We start from the raw sequence: 15752 nt of genomic DNA, 5'->3' as shown, positions 1-15752 counted from the left end.
GAGGCTGATGTCAATTAGATTAAAAACAGGTTCAAAAGACATTCACAGATCTAAGGTGTCTATTTTTAAGCTATTGGATACTTAATATGACCCAGTCATCTCGTGTCGTGATGAACCCATGCACTAGAACTACGCCCACGGCTGTCCTGGACGTCACCCCAGGCGTCAGGGATGCAGCCGGAAGACCAGACACCCACCACCTCACATTTGCCCAAGCGGACAGCCTCCCTGCCTCCGCCTGTCCTGAAACACTGCAACTGGTCACCCGCCCTGGGCCTGCTCTTGCCGTTGCTGTCAGCTGCCACCACGCCCTCCAGATTTGGAGGCGACCCTTCACCTCCCTGTTAGGAAACAACGCTCCAGGGATTCTCACGTTCGTGCATGCTCTGGGCTTTCTAAGCAAAGATTGCCAGCACTGGGGTTAAAGAAAGTTTATAAGGCAAATGAGCCTCAAAGACCTCGGAGTCCTGCCTACAAGCACGTGTGTGACCGAGCCCAGTCACGTCTCCAGAGGAGAGGGCCATCCCCGGGTCGACGATGACTTCAGCCTCGTGAGAGACTGGGGCAGAATGCTCAGCTATGTCAGGCCCAGATTCCTGGCCCACCGGATCTATGTGTGACTGTAGGCGGCTGTGTTTTCGGGTAAGTCGTTTGGGAGCAACAGATAATGAATCGGGGTTGTTGTAAGACTTGGATTTTCCAAATACAGCTGCTACAACTATTCACACACAGTCTTTGTGTAGACATATGCTTTTATTTCCCTTGAAGAAGAATGGCTGGTCGTAGGATAGGTGTAAATTCAAATTCGTAAGAAACTGCCAAGCTGTTCTCCAAAATGGCTACAGCATTTTTCCTGCTCATCAGCAACGTACGCGAGTTCTGGCTGCTCTGCACGCTTGTCAACACTTACTACGGTCAGTCTTTCAAATGTCAACCATTCTAATAGTGTGTGGAATTGTTCATTGTGGTTTTAATTCTCATTTTCCTAATGACTAATCATCTTCAGCCTCTTTCCATGGACTTACTGCCACTTGATCATTATCTTTGGCGAAGGGTCTGTGAAAATCTGATTTTTCAAAAAAATGAGTTTTCTCATTGAGTTTTGAGAGTTCTGTTATATATTTGTCAATTATTTTCTTATGTGAATCACACTTTAAACAGGTCTAAAAACACCTGTATAAACAAAGGCCACAGAGATTTATTTTCTTCTCTCTTTTAAAAGTTTTATAGTTTTACATTTTCTCTCTAGATGTCCGATGTGTTTTGAGTTAGTTTTTATGTGCCGTGTATCTTATGGATGGGGGTGTGTGTTTTGTATACAGATGTCCAGTTGTTCCAGCACAATCTGCTTAGAAGGCCGTCTTCTCTCCCTGGTGCTGCCTTCACACCTTTGTCAAAAGTCAACTGTTCACATGTGTGGATTATCTCTGGACTCTCTGTTCCTATTTACGGATTGAATTATCTATCTTTAAACCGAACCACACAATTTTGATGACAGTAGCTTTATATCAAGCCTTGAAATCAGGCAAAGTAAGTCTTCAACTCTGTTCTTCTTCAAAGCTGTTTCGGCTATTTCAGGTCTACTGCATTTCTACATGAACTTAATTTAAAAATGCTACTAGAAATAGTATCATCTTTTTCAGTTTCGATTTCCAACTGTTGCTAGTAAATAGAAATACAGAATTGATTTTCATATATTGATCTTATATCTGCAGTATTACTACATATACTTATTGGTTCCATATAACCTTTTAGCAGGTTATAGAGGATTTTCTACAGAGATGATTCTGCTGTCTGAAAAAAAGTTACTTATTCCTTGCCAACGCAACGCCTTTCATTCTTCTTGCTTTGCTGTACTATCTACAGTACTTCTACTACAATGCTGAATAGAAATGATGAGTATATATCCTCGCTTTGCTCCTGATCTTAGGGGGAGAGTATTTAGTATTTCACCATTAAGTATGATGTTAGCTATAGGTTTTTCATAGGTGTCTTTTTAAAGATTTTATTTATTTACTTGAAAGAGAGAGAGAGAGAGAGAAAGAGTGACCACAAGAGGTAGGGGAAGCAGAGGGAGAGGGAAAGAGAATCTGAAGCAGACTCTGCACTGAGCATGGAGCCTGATGTGGGGCTCGATCTCACGACCCCAAGATCATGACCTGAGTGGAAACCAAGAGTCAGATGCTCAACTGACTGAGCCACCCAGGCACCCCTCATAGGTGTCCTTTACCAGGTCGAGGAAGTTCCCTTCCTGTCCTGGTTTGCTGAGAGCTTTTGTTAGGAATGAATATTGGAATATATCAAATGTTCTTTTGTATTAAGCTGATCATGTGGTTTTTATTATTGGTCTGTTGATACAGTGAATTACACTGACTGGTACTCTAAAATGGAACGAACCCAGGGATAAAGACCATTTAGTTATGATAGAGGGTCTTTTTTATATATTGCTGGATTTGATTTCCTGAGATTTTATTAAGGATTTTTACATCTGTTCATGTGGGATGTTGGTCTGTAATTTTCCTTTCTTGTAATGTCTTTATATGGCCTTAATGTCAAGGGAATGTTGGCTTCATAGAATGAGTAGAATTGGTATTATTTCTTTAATGTTTGGTAGAATTCACTAATGAAGCCATCTGGGCATGGAGATTTAAACTAAACCCAATTTCCTCCATTGGCATAGGACAATTCAGACTATTTCATTTTGAGTGCTGACTGATTAGACTCTTTCTAACTAACTAGGAAGCAGAGATTCTTCTGAGCTGAAATATACATAGATTCTGTGTATGGGTTTGCCTTCCTGCTCGCAGAGACTTAGCACCATTATCCAAGGGCTTACAGAGCTAGCCATTTAATATTGCATTAGACCAAGAAACCCACTTTATCGCAAGGCAGGGAAGCCTGGCAGAGGGCACATGACCAAGAGATCCCATGGTCCCGTCGCATACTACGCCACCCAGAGGCTGCTGGCCTGATGGAGCAATAGAATGATTTACTAAAGGCAAAAGAGGTGCTACTGGCGAGACAATATCCGGCAAGAGTGGGGTGCAGCATTCCATTCTCAACCACCAGCCTTTCTACGGTGCTGTGTCATTGCATGCAAGAATCTCATGGGTCCAAGGGAGCAAAGTGAAGAGACTGCGCTTATCCTCGTTCCCAGTGACCCTCTGGGGGAAACTGTGCTTGTTATCCCCATAATTCTGGGAGGTTCTGGGTCACATCATTAGGATAAATGACTCTGGAAATTAGTCAGATATTGAGAAAAAGGTGCTTATTAGTAAAAACAAAATGTAAGGCAGTAGCTAGGTGGGACACAGAACGAAGGGAGTTTGTCTTGAAGACCGGAGATGGAGACATGTTTAACTGATGATGGAAGTGAGGAAGAAAAAGGTACGGTAAGCGAGACAGGGCAGGTAGTGGGATGAAGAGGCCGAAGGATGGAAAAGTGAAGATAAAATACGATTAGTTTTGAAAATGTTGAGCTGAAAGTGAAAAATTATATGTAAGTCAAGACAGTTGAGATATCCAATACAGAATTGTACCAAGGGAGAGAAAGGGGCTGAAAATGTCACATTTTGAAGTTTACAAGCAGGGAATGGAGCGGTCTGGATCCATGTACTGAAAATGAGTCTATGAACATTCTACCTACCTGATCGAGGTTTGAAAGACTGTTTGGATCTTGACTGAGAGCTTGGTACTGGCCCCGGAGCCTGTCGCCTGCTGCAATTCTCCTGAACTTCTTGAGATCCACTACATACAAGGCACTGCAAAAGTGAATAGTCTTTGGTGGCCCAGGTTGTTCATGTATTTTTACTTTCCCCCAGTGATGGGGGATTGTAATGGGATTGACTTTATATATCCCTGGGTCTAATAATAAAGAATCCTTTCATAAATTTTCTCCCAATGTCCAACACTGTTTCCAAGGGGTCTGAAGTCTGTTATGATACCGTTAGGATCCATATCCTTGTACAGTCACCTCAAGTTTTTCCAAAATACCATGGAAGTCATGGCTCTACAAAGCAACGACAGCTTGGAAGACAGTATGCTCATTTTATTATGTAACGAACGAGTTAATCTGTAGTAGTTAGGAGCCTCTCACTTGAGTCCTATTACTTGGGCTTAACTCCTGGCTCCGCTATGCACTAACGGTGTAAGCCTGGGCAAGTTACGTGCATGCTGCGTGATGTGGTTTCCACATCTGTTAACTGGGGATTACGGTATCTCAAAAGGTTGTCATAAAGATTTTATGAATTAATACATGTGAAGTCTTGTAAGAGTGACTGGCACGCCATAAACACTCACTGGTTGCCATTACTGTCTGATTTCTAAGAAAACTGAGTATTGTGATCCAGTAAGTTATTTAGTTACTAAAAAGTAAGAGTATACATTTTCTTACCTGATATGGTATTTCCTTTTTAAAAGATGCGATGCCCAGTACCCTTTTTTCCAGAAACGATATCCATCCATTTCAGTGCGGCTATCACAAAATGGAGTATACCCATAAGGTGCTCCACCCAGATCGAAATCTCGGAGTTCTTTTAGGTCATGTCTCACAATCTAAATAATTAAAATAGTTTCTCTGATGAAGACTATAAAATAATATTATGTTATTATAATACAATAAGCCCTTTTTATGTAAATCTCAAATCATCACCTGATTGTAGAAATAAAAGAGAATTATTTTTCTCACAGTTCTTTCAAGCAGTAGGGAGTTTACTAAGTTCCTTTTTCTCTTTTTTTTTTTTTTTAAAGATTTTATTTATTTATCTGAGAGATAGAGACAGCCAGCGAGAGAGGGAACACAAGCAGGGGGAGTGGGCAAGGAAGAAGCAGGCTCATGGCGGAGGAGCCTGATGTGGGGCTCGATCCCATAACGCTGGGATCACGCCCTGAGCCAAAGGCAGACGCTTAACCGCTGTGCCACCCAAGCACCCCCTTTTTCTCTTGTTCTTATAGGTGAAAAGAAACCGGGACGCCTGGGTGGCTCAGTTGTTTAAGCGTCTGCCTTCAGCTCAGGTCATGATCCCAGAGTGCTGGGAGCAAGCCCTAGGTTGGGCTCCCTGCTCAGTGGGCGGTCGGCTTCTCCCTCTGCCCCTCCCCCTGCTTGTGCTCGCTCTCAAATAAAAATCTTAAAAAAAAAAAAAAAAAGATGAAAAAAAAAGTATATGCCTAGTCTATATGACAGTGGTCTTATTAATAAGAATAGTTTGTTATATCATTTTATTTTTTTAAGATTTTGTTTATTTATTTGACAGAGAGAGCACGAGTGGGGGAGGGGCAAAGAGGGAGAGGGACAAGCAGACCCCCTACCAACCACAGAGACCAACACAGAGCCTGATCCCAGGATCCCAAGATCATGACCTGAGCCGAAGTCAGAGCCACCCAGGGGCCCCTTGTTACACCACTTTAATCAAGAAAGTTTAAATGAAATGTATTTTGGGGAGAAATTAAGTATTTCACAAGTACATCGCTTAGTTTACCAAAATATAGATTAATAATTCAAAATCATTTTGTGATAAATCTCCATTATTGTAATATTGGCAAATATTAGTCTGAATGATAAAGAAAAACCTCTTAATTATGCTCAATGGCTTTAATGAAATAACATTAGTAAGTTCCTTTTTTTTTTTTTTTAGATTTTTATTTATTTTAGAGAGAGAGAGCACGTGAGCAGAGGAAGGGGCAGAGGGGGAGGGAAAGAATCCCAAGGAGACTCCACACTGAGCCTGATGCAGGGCTTGATCCCATGACCCTGAGACCATGACCTGAGCTGAAACCAGGACTTGGATGCTACAGTGCGACACCCAGGCGTATTAAGACTCAAGACTGTGGAAAAATATCACTGCGTAAGCTGTGGGAAGGGAAGGTAGGAGAAATATATTTTATGTTAGATGGTATGTTTGGAAGTATTTAGTTCATTACCCACATTTGCCTGTTTTCTTAGTTTTTAATTATAATGATTCATATTTATCAATTTGGAAAATACTACAAAAATAATAAAAGTTTACAATATAAGTAAATTCTAATATAGGATTTGAAAAATATACTTTTTGTCCTAAATATAAATTGTACTGACTTGTACACTTAATTTATATAATGTTAATATTTACATTTTACTATTCTTCTTAAAAATTCTGTGTTATTTTAAAAATATTTTTTCCCATTAATGACTACAAAGGCATGAAAGGGAGGAAAGGGGAAAGTCGTAATTTTTGGATATGTAAATTTTGAAAGCTGAGTACTATAATGGTTTTTGGGGGCTAAATTTGGGAATTTTTTTTTCCCTTAAGTGGTAGAATGAGGAGGATTCAGCCTCAAGAAGGAAAGAAGAGTTGTCTGTAATCGCCAATTTTTTCAGCAAGAAGAAATAATTCATTTTAAACAATCAGCTCATATTCATAGGAACTCAAACAACTACTTTTATTGTGACTAATATCAGTACTGATTTTTTAATTACCAAAATTAAAAAACTACTACTTCAGAGAGAAAACTGCCATGTCCTAAATAATAAATGGTACTTCTTGCGATACATTTGATTTTCCCCTGGAATTCTGACAGGTGGTTTTGTTTGTTTGTTTGTTTGTTTTTTTAAAGACACTTTCCTTATGCGTCACATTCATGTCGTATATTTTTATGCAGCTCGGCAACAAAGATAATAATGAACACCAGCAATATAAATGGAGTCCCTACACTCAGACAGAAGTGCAAAAAAAGTTTAAGTACTACCAGAAACAACGGTTAAAATCTTATTACCTGGTCAGCATCAACAAAAATGATTTTGTCCACTGCTAGAGGAAAAAGGACATCGAGGAAAAGAATTTTGTAACCCCAAATAATCCTCTGTTTTTCGGTCTGCTGATGAAGCCAGCTGGGCCATCTGTACTGCACGAGCTCGTACTGGAATCCGTACTCCTCAGCCATGTGAGGAATTACCTCCTAAAGACATACACATACGCACAAAGAATATGTTCAAGGAAGATAGTTTTTGTTTTAGAGAAAAAAAAATTAACATTAAAAAGCAGAGTTTACTATAAATTGTTACAAACTACTTGGTAAAATGTCTAAACTCCTTCTACAACTTATACCTATTAATCAGGAATATGAAAATGCTGACAAAAATACAAGTATACGTGAAACTATATAATCTACTGCCATTAAAAAATAGGTACAGCATATTGAATAGCAAGTTTATTAAGTAAGCTAAATGTTCCCCTAGTGTTCACTAGCCATGTTCAACGTGAGGAAGCCTGACTACGCAAGGAAGAGCGCCCGGATTGTGGAACACCACGTGCACGTCAACGCGCTCACTGCGCAAACAGATACAACAGGAAGAGGGAGTGCAAGAACACACAGAATGAGTTGTAAATTGATAAATTAGGTTTTCTACATGAGTTTCATGTTTGAGATTTATGACTGTTTAATTCAAGAATTAAAAATACAAGGCAGTCACTGTGGTTCTGGATGTTTGGTATTTGATTCAGAGTCTTAGACTTACAGTACCTAATCCTGTTAAAAGCAGAGCAGTTAATGAAATACACGGTTGGCTAAGTTTGCTTCAAGAGGCCCAAACCGAGAGGAACAGTGGTAAAGGGGTGGGGAAAGATGGGTTAGCAAAGAGAGAATTTGCTTTTTCCTCCTCCCTTCTCATGTGTAGCTGGTTGCTGGTTATACACCTCCTTTAATTTTCTTCCTGCTTTTGTAAGAACAGTGTAGATTTAAACTACGTTCCTTAGCGTAAGCCCTGGTTTTATCTGTGAATTGAAATGCTGCAATTATGGCTAGAATGGCTGCTGAGAATCATTGTTTTGTTTTCAAAATTTAAAAAAATATATTAGGATAAAGTAGAAAAGTCTCTAATCAGCAAATATGCATTAACATTTTCACTGAGCACATACTAAGTGCCAGGCACTATTTAGGGCACTATTTAGGGCCTATTTAGAAGTGAACGAAACAGACAAAAATCATGGCCCTTGTAAGGCCTACATTTTAGAGGGGTAGGTAGAAAATAAATGAAACAGTAGGTCATCTACAGAACACAGTGCTAGGGGAAAAGCAAAAAAGGGAGGGAAGCAGAGTGAAAAATCAGAAGGGACTATAATTTCAGATTGTGTGGCCAGGGATGGATTATTCCCTAAATAGGTATAATTCATCAAATACCTGAAGGAAGAGAGAGAGAGGTTTTGAAAATTGGAAGGAAAGGATCTAGGGTACTAGTAATTTCTGTATCTGACTGCTGGTTACGCAGGTGTTTTAAGTTTGTAAAAATTCATCAAAGCTGCACACTTAGGATTTGTGCACATTGTACTTCACTGAAAAGTTTCAAAAAGATGAACATTTTGAGGGAAAGGAGCAAAATTCCCCAAAGAAGGAAACTATTATTTCAGACATGCTATTACTTTTGACCACATGGTAGAGTAAGAACTTCATGCAGGCACAGCATGGGTATTTCTACCGCCTGCTAAGAGAATCTCCAGATTGTACTATCTCAGTGTATGTAGAATTAATCCCCTTACGAAGTATTTGCCTAGTAGGATAACATCAAAAATTTGGTAACAAACTAGTATGACTTCTTGTTTATATTTATGGGTTCTTTCTCAGGTGTTTGTTTACTGCTAAATGAGCGTGTGAGGTGGCACTCTTGGTGGTGGTGGCGGCGGGAGAGGCTGTGACATATTAAGAGTTAAGCACCTGGGCTTTGAGGGCAGAATGCTTGGCATCTGATCTCAGCTGTGTTCCTAATTAGCTGTTTGATCTCAGGCCTGGGCTTTAAAGGACAAATCTTGCTCAAAGAAAGGCTGGGCCCTTTGCCCTGAGAGGTAACCTCTGCCCTTGTACCGTCCTGTCTTGGGCCACGCCGAAGAGTCTATGCTAACAATGTGACTTAGAGCTGGGACTCTGAGCCACAAGGTATCAGCTCAACTCCTGGAGGCGAAGGTCAGCCACTGTGGCAGTCAGGTGGGTCGATGTGGCCAACCCCCAGTAAAAAATGTGGACACCAAAGTCTGAGTGAGCTTCCCTAATCGGCAACACTCGTGTATATTGTTACGTTTACTGGGAGAAATAAGCTCTGTCCGCCAGCTCCACTGGGACAGGACACCTGGAAGCTCTTGGTCTGGTCTCCCCTGAACCCCGCCCTATGCACACGCATCTCTTTGCCTTGCTCATTTTAATCTGTACTGTTTTGCTGTAATAAACTGTAACGGGGAGTTTAATGGCTTTTCTTGGTTCTATGAGTCCTTCTAGTTAATCTCTGGACCTGAGGGTGGGTCTAGATACCTCCCAGTCGTATAGGCCGGTTGTGTGATTTCTGAGTCTCAGTTTTCTGGGAATAGAACTTGATGAAGAGCAACTAAATGATGTAGGTAAAGCGCTTAGCAATGTGCTGGCAAGAGGAATAAAAACACGGTGGGCTCTTCTTATTTCTGCTTTTACCTCTGGTGCTGGATTAGAAAAAAGAGAACTCCTTTGAGCTGCTACTGAATGAGACCCTAACTTACATGAAATCTGATGAATCTGTCATGAGAACAGGGAGACAGAGGGCACACTTTGTGGCAGGAGTGTGAGGCTCAGTATAGGGTAACAGGGGCTGATCATCTGAAAACTTCTCAAGATAAAATGCCTCATTTTAAATATAGGACCCAAGCCACCCCCACAGCAATCACTGTGCTGCACAAGCATAAAAGAGCCTTTTTATTCTCAGAACTACCAAACTATTTCCTATGGTACAGTTTTCATGTTCTCCAGATACTACTGTTCTAGCCTATCTTTGTAAAATTAAGACAGAACCTAATTCTTTTTATTGACAATCTGTACCTATCTTTCATTGCCAAATTTTATTTAATTATATTATGAAAAACCACTAATCTTTCTGATTTCGAGTTTAGCTAAAAATAAACCATCTCCTTGGGAGGGGGGTGGGGGAATGGGATAGGCTGGTGATGGGTAGTAAGGAGGGCACGTATTGCATGGTGCACTGGTTGTTATATGCGAGTAATGAATCATGGAACTTTACATCAAAAACTAGGGATGTACTGTATGGTGACTAACATAATAAAAAACCATTATTATTTTTAAAAAAATGAACCATCTCTTTCTGTCCTTTTAAACACTTCTTTAAATAAAAACAGCAAAGAATTTTTCTGTAGATAAAATGAATAGTGAATACAAAAGTTTTAAAATTGATTAAAAAAAATAATTTCAAGACTCATTCTGAAATTATGTGAACTTACAATGATATAAAGAATTTACGATTCAAACACTGAACGATTCTATAATAAAAAGATTAATGTACTTACTTTAAATGTTGGTGAGAGATAATTTTTTAGAAACCAGAATTTCACGGGTGTTTTGGTGTTACGTAAAACAGAAAGCATCATGATTCTGTATAAAATAGGAACGTTAAACCCAATAAGTTCATATTAATAGGAGTTCACCCTGTTTTTCCTAAGGTTTTTAATTATTATATATATATAATTACTTAAAGATATTAAGCTTTCACTTTGAATTATGGAGAAATAGATTGAAGAACCTTCACAAATTACGGTGCCTCATCAAGTATGTAACGTGTAAGGATATGTATACACACACACATACACACACACATACACCATGCAGAATAAGACGATTGCTTTTCGTTTTTTTCCAGTTGACTCTGAAATAGTCTTGTTTAGTTGAACTACACTCTAATCTTTACTCTATTACTGTGTCATTAATATCAGGTGTACAAAACTCCAAGAGTTGAATAACCTATATTAGTAAATTCACTGGACAGGTCACTTGTCTCGCTATGCTAGATCTCTGTAGAGAAGATACAGACGTATCTAAATTTCCATATTAAAATATCAACACATACTCAAATATTTTTGAGGGGTCCTCTGATATCCTTCTATATAAAAGATGAAAAAAACAGCCCTTTGTAGTTTGGAATTAAGCTTTCCTGCTCTTACCCCACCCATCTTTTTTATAAAATAAGGTATTTCCTCACTGGAAAAGGGAAATTTACTATATATACTTTCTCTCACATACCATGTTGTTACAACATATGTTCATTTCCTAGCCATACAGAATACCAATATTCCAAATCAATCAAACTCATGAAATTTCATTGTATTTTATAAATATACTGCTTGGGGCGCATGGGTGGCTCAGTTGGTTAAGCATCCAACTCTTGATTTCAGAGCAGGTCATGATTTTGGGGTCATGGGATCAAGCCCCACATTGAGCTCCATGCCCAGCGTGGAGCCTGCTTCAGATTCTCTCTTTCCCTCTCCCTATGCCCCTCTCCCTGCTCACACTCTCTCTATGAATAAAATCTTAAAAAAAAAAATACTCCTCTCATAATTTTAGGTAATCTCAGGGTAATCTCAGATCAAGCCCCACATCTGGCTCCATGCTCAGCAGGGAGTCTGCTTGAGATTCTCTCGCTACCCCTCTGCTCCTCCCCCTACTTGCTCATGCATGCTCACTCTCTCTCAAATAAATTAATAAATAATCTTTAAAAAGAAAGAAAAAAGCAAGGTGCAAAACAACATAAACTTTGTTACTACTTAAGTAAAAAAAGTTAAAAATGAAGAAAATATGTTTGCTTATCTACATATATTTTTGGCAAGATAAGAAAATAATATTGGTTTCCTGTTGGAAGGAGACTGGGTAGTAAGAAAACAGGTAGATTTTTTCATTGTATGAATTCTTTTATTCTTCTGAATTTTTGAAATTCTTTTTGAACCATGTATTACTTTTCAAAGCATTAGATAAAAAATATACCTACCTTAAAAAGCGTTCATATAAATGGCCAGAAGCAACTGAAAATATGTTTAGAACATCTGCTTCCTTTTTGTCTTTTTCCTTATGCAACCTTCTTGTGAAACTTGGAATAAGAAAGTAGTGATTGACAGTTTTTTAATATGGATTTGCAAACTTTACATACCTAAATACTGAATTTAACATGCAATAAAATTAGGGAAGCCTCTCAAAATAAGTCCCATCTCATACACAAAAGTGACTGAATCTTTTATTTGGGGTATTCATAATCTATAATTTTTTTCCTCCCTAGGTAAAAATTTTATTTAATTTTTCATTTTTATATGCACGATTTTTAGAACGACTAAAAGCTGGAAAAGAACAAAGAACTTACAATCACTACAGATTTTTTTTTGGCAAATAGGAATTGTTACGAAAGCACTTTCCAAATCTTTTCTTATTGTAATCTCCCGAATAAGAAAAGTACAGTTGATACTCTGAGTTAGGATTAAACTTAAGATAAAAAAGTGAAGGCACTGTATTATACACAATACTCATGCATCTGAAGGAGTCACCATCCTGAACGCGCACCCTCTCCTTTCCTAATGCAGCAGCATTTGCTTCTGTACTTTCTGTACAGAAAGTGTCTGTGCTACTGTTTGATGGACACCTGTATTCATTCTTGTCTCCACCCTCTGGTTTGAATGGAAGCTAGTGGACAAACACCCTTTAAAATGCCCACATTCTGCTTCATTATCCTCTCAAACATACCTACTCTCCAAATGATCTCAAAACGAGGGGGTTTAAGCCCTTCTCAATTAGAAACAGTTCAATGCACATAAGGAATAGGAACACCATTCTTATCAAACAAGAATTCAACTATAGAGACAGGCCTAAGCAGGGCATAATCCCAAATGATGGGAGTGCTTCTGACTGGCAAAATAAAATCTGCCTAGGTTACTGAATCTATTTGGCCTAAAGTTTCTACTTCTTACCCTGGACAAAAAAGGATCACTGGTTCTCCATCATAACTCAAATGAAGCTCAGGTCTCTGAAATGGACTTTCCAAGTGCTCTACAATGTGGACCTACAGCAGACAGCTTTCGTTTTTGCTCACCTAGCAACCTTTACACTTCTAGTAACAATAACGTAGTATCTGGGGAGTGCATTCCTCCTCCACTTTCATTCTGTGAGGTCTAGGTGGGACAGGCCCGCTCACTGACTCTAGAGGCAGGCATATGACCCATGCGTGGTCAGAGTTACAGTGACTTCCACTGGGATGAATGGCTAACAACAGGACCAATGGGTCAGCCCTGGGACTTTACGGAAAGAAGCAATCTCTTCCACTGGAGATGGCAAGCTTTTTCTTCTAAAACCTTATCTGAAAACAAAGGAGGCACAGAGACTAGAACTAAGACATGGAGGAAGAGTTTCTAGACCACATCACCTGAATGCCCAAAGCCAGCTCTACTCTTGGACTATCCACGTGTGAGCCAATACAGTCCTGTTTTGATTAACTCACACAGGCCCCAACCTGATTTATAGATTCCCTATTATATTCAATGTCCCAGGGTCTCAGCTAAGCTGGGCTACCTTCTGTTCCTATGAACATACTCAATCTTTTTGACTTCATATCTTAGCTCCATCTCCAACTTCTGAGATCCTACCCCCCCTTCAGAGCACATCTTAACCACACACTCCTCTAAGGAGTCTTTCCAGAGGTTCCTCCTCACTAGATAGAGCCTTTTTCTCCCATGGTTCGCAGAGCACCTTACTCTCAACTGTCTCGCAGCTCCAGTTTCCTATCCTGTTTTATTAATATTTATGTATCGATCTCATCCCACAAGAGGAGAGGATCTGTGCTTTACTTAGATGTTTACCATCCACAGGCCTGCCACATACCAGATTCCTGACGAATCTATCGTTAAGATTAAAACATTCAGTAGTAATTACCTTTTAATGGAATCCCACATTCCTTTTTTCTTTTCCTCTTTATCGGTAAGGATATCCTCCTTAATTTTGTCTGGCTTCTTTTGCACCTAGAGAGCATGGTAAAGGAAAGTCTTAGAACTGTGCAGCTTTAAATATTATTTAAATAGCATGGTTTTAAAGTGAAACACACGGAGCAAGGCGACCGCTGTAAATCTAAGACAGGTGCAGTGACAGAGCCAGGGAAGTACGACATTACAGACACAAGCTGGTTTCAGTCATCGAGTCAACCTCTTATTAGTTCTTCCTGTTGTTACCCCCACACTGCTAAATAATGTGCTTACACTTGTATTTAATGATTTCTCAACTTCAGATGTTATCTACTAGCATATCTGGAATCACAGCGTTTAGACATCTTTCATTCTTTGTGATGACAGCGGAGTAGCTCCCTTGTATCACTCTTCCTCTCTTTGTCTGGAAGTTTTGGCAGTAATATCATTATCATTAGTTCTACCGAGTGTCTCTGTAGCTTCAAATAACACTTTAATATATACTTTTTTGTGCCAACAACTTCAAGTTTCCCTTGTATACTCTGTAAGATAAGGATACTAATAATATTTCTATCTCTTCCCTCCACCTCCCACCTTACATTAGCTCAACTTTTACCTTAGCATTGCAAATACAGATAATATCTACATTTACTTTGGTAAAACCTAATTCTAACTTCAGCACTTTGCTATGTCTATTCTACAACTTGAAAGGCAGTAGATAGTGTTTATTGTGACAATGTAGATATTATTCACTGAATAGTCTGCGAGGCCACTCGCACTGATCAGCTCTCTGCAGTTACAGTAACAGGACGACTGTGCCTCTCACGGGAGACTCTTGATATTTCAGATGGATTCTGCTTTCTCGAATTCCTCCAATAGACAAACATTTTTCCTTGAAATTTTATTGCATTTTTTCTTTTTTCTTTTGCATTTATTTTTTTCTTGTGGGTGAGATATATTTCTTCTTTACCACATATCTAATATTTTCCACTTTATTACTCATGGTCATTGTGGAGAATTCCTGTCTTCTTGAAGATATTTTTCTTGGAGCTCAACAATTAACTGCCTATTTCTTTCAAGGCTTTCTTTGCACTGGTTTTCAGATTAATTTCACAATTTCTCAAAATACCTATCTTTCTTGGTCTTCATCGTCACTGTGCTGGCAAACACCTTCAAGAAGGGGTGTGAAAAATAATTTTTCTAAATCTTCACCCTTCAGAAAATAACTTTATCTTTACATTTGATTAAGAATTTGGCTAGAGAATCCTAGGTTCAGAATAATTCTCCTCAGAACACTAAAGGCTTTGTTTTGCTGTTTTGTAACATCCATCTTGAAAACGAAAAGTCTGATGCTAGTGTTAGTGTCATTCCATGGCCGTGCCCTGCCTTTTCTCCTTGACGGTTTCTAGGGTCTCATGGGGGCCATTTTTAACTCATGCTAATCTGTGGGCTCTTTTGACATGAATATTTTTCTCTTTCCTTATCTGTGAAATATCTTCCCTCCTCCATTTTCTGTTCTTTCTCTGTGGAATTCCTTTTTTTTTTTTTTTTTAAAGATTTTATTTATTTATTTGGCAGAGATAGAGAGAGCCAGCGAGAGAGGGAACACAAGCAGGGCGAGTGGGAGAGGAAGAAGCAGGCTCATAGCGGAGGAGCCTGATGTGGGGCTCCATCCCATAACGCCGGGATCACGCCCTGAGCCGAAGGCAGACGCTTAACAACTGCGCCACCCAGGCGCCCCTCTGTGGAATTCCTATTCATGGGCTGCTGGGGTTGATGGGCTGATCTTTAATATTATCTTTTCTGCTCTCCTTTTTCTATGTAATTGTGAGAGATGGTCAGTGAGGAGATAAAATTGTGTTATTAAAATCAGTTGAAGGATCTAGGTGGTTGCAGCAGGTCTGACTCAGGTAGAGCATGATTATTACCCTCACAGACTTGGTGGTTATGGTCAAAGGGTGTGACCTGCTCTCAACTACAGACCGACAAGTCAAATTAGGGCTAATACACAGAGTGAAACAATTCAGCTCAAGAGAA

The 15752-nt window shown here is 39.3% G+C and overlaps 1 protein-coding gene and 1 long non-coding RNA gene across 7 annotated transcripts in view; one reads left to right on the top strand and one right to left on the bottom strand.

Annotated features, from left to right (window-relative positions):
* Window positions 1-15752, bottom strand: part of UGGT2 (UDP-glucose glycoprotein glucosyltransferase 2) — a 192237-nt gene that overhangs the window by 23700 nt on the left and 152785 nt on the right. For all 4 annotated transcript variants that reach the window (XM_026493491.4, XM_057307574.1, XM_057307558.1 and 1 more), the window contains 6 exons: window positions 13690-13775; window positions 11765-11863; window positions 10293-10377; window positions 6751-6933; window positions 4394-4554; window positions 3647-3761 (listed from right to left, as the gene is read on the bottom strand). In XM_026493491.4, coding sequence (XP_026349276.3) covers window positions 3647-3761; window positions 4394-4554; window positions 6751-6933; window positions 10293-10377; window positions 11765-11863; window positions 13690-13775 — 729 coding nt within the window. The remainder of the gene's footprint in view (window positions 1-3646; window positions 3762-4393; window positions 4555-6750; window positions 6934-10292; window positions 10378-11764; window positions 11864-13689; window positions 13776-15752) is intronic.
* On the top strand, window positions 255-10117 carry LOC130542819 (uncharacterized). 3 transcript variants are annotated; one of them, XR_008957670.1, is made up of 4 exons: window positions 255-914; window positions 1323-1530; window positions 5634-5863; window positions 6637-10117. It is a non-coding gene; the product is annotated as an uncharacterized LOC130542819 (long non-coding RNA). The 3 variants fall into 3 exon arrangements; XR_008957668.1 differs by having other exon boundaries at window positions 256-642; XR_008957667.1 differs by lacking the exon at window positions 1323-1530 and having other exon boundaries at window positions 275-642; window positions 6637-10116.

The sequence above is a fragment of the Ursus arctos genome, unplaced genomic scaffold (assembly GCF_023065955.2).
Source record: "Ursus arctos isolate Adak ecotype North America unplaced genomic scaffold, UrsArc2.0 scaffold_10, whole genome shotgun sequence".
In the NCBI taxonomy this organism is placed as follows: domain Eukaryota; kingdom Metazoa; phylum Chordata; class Mammalia; order Carnivora; family Ursidae; genus Ursus; species Ursus arctos.
This window is presented reverse-complemented; position numbering and strand designations above follow the sequence as displayed.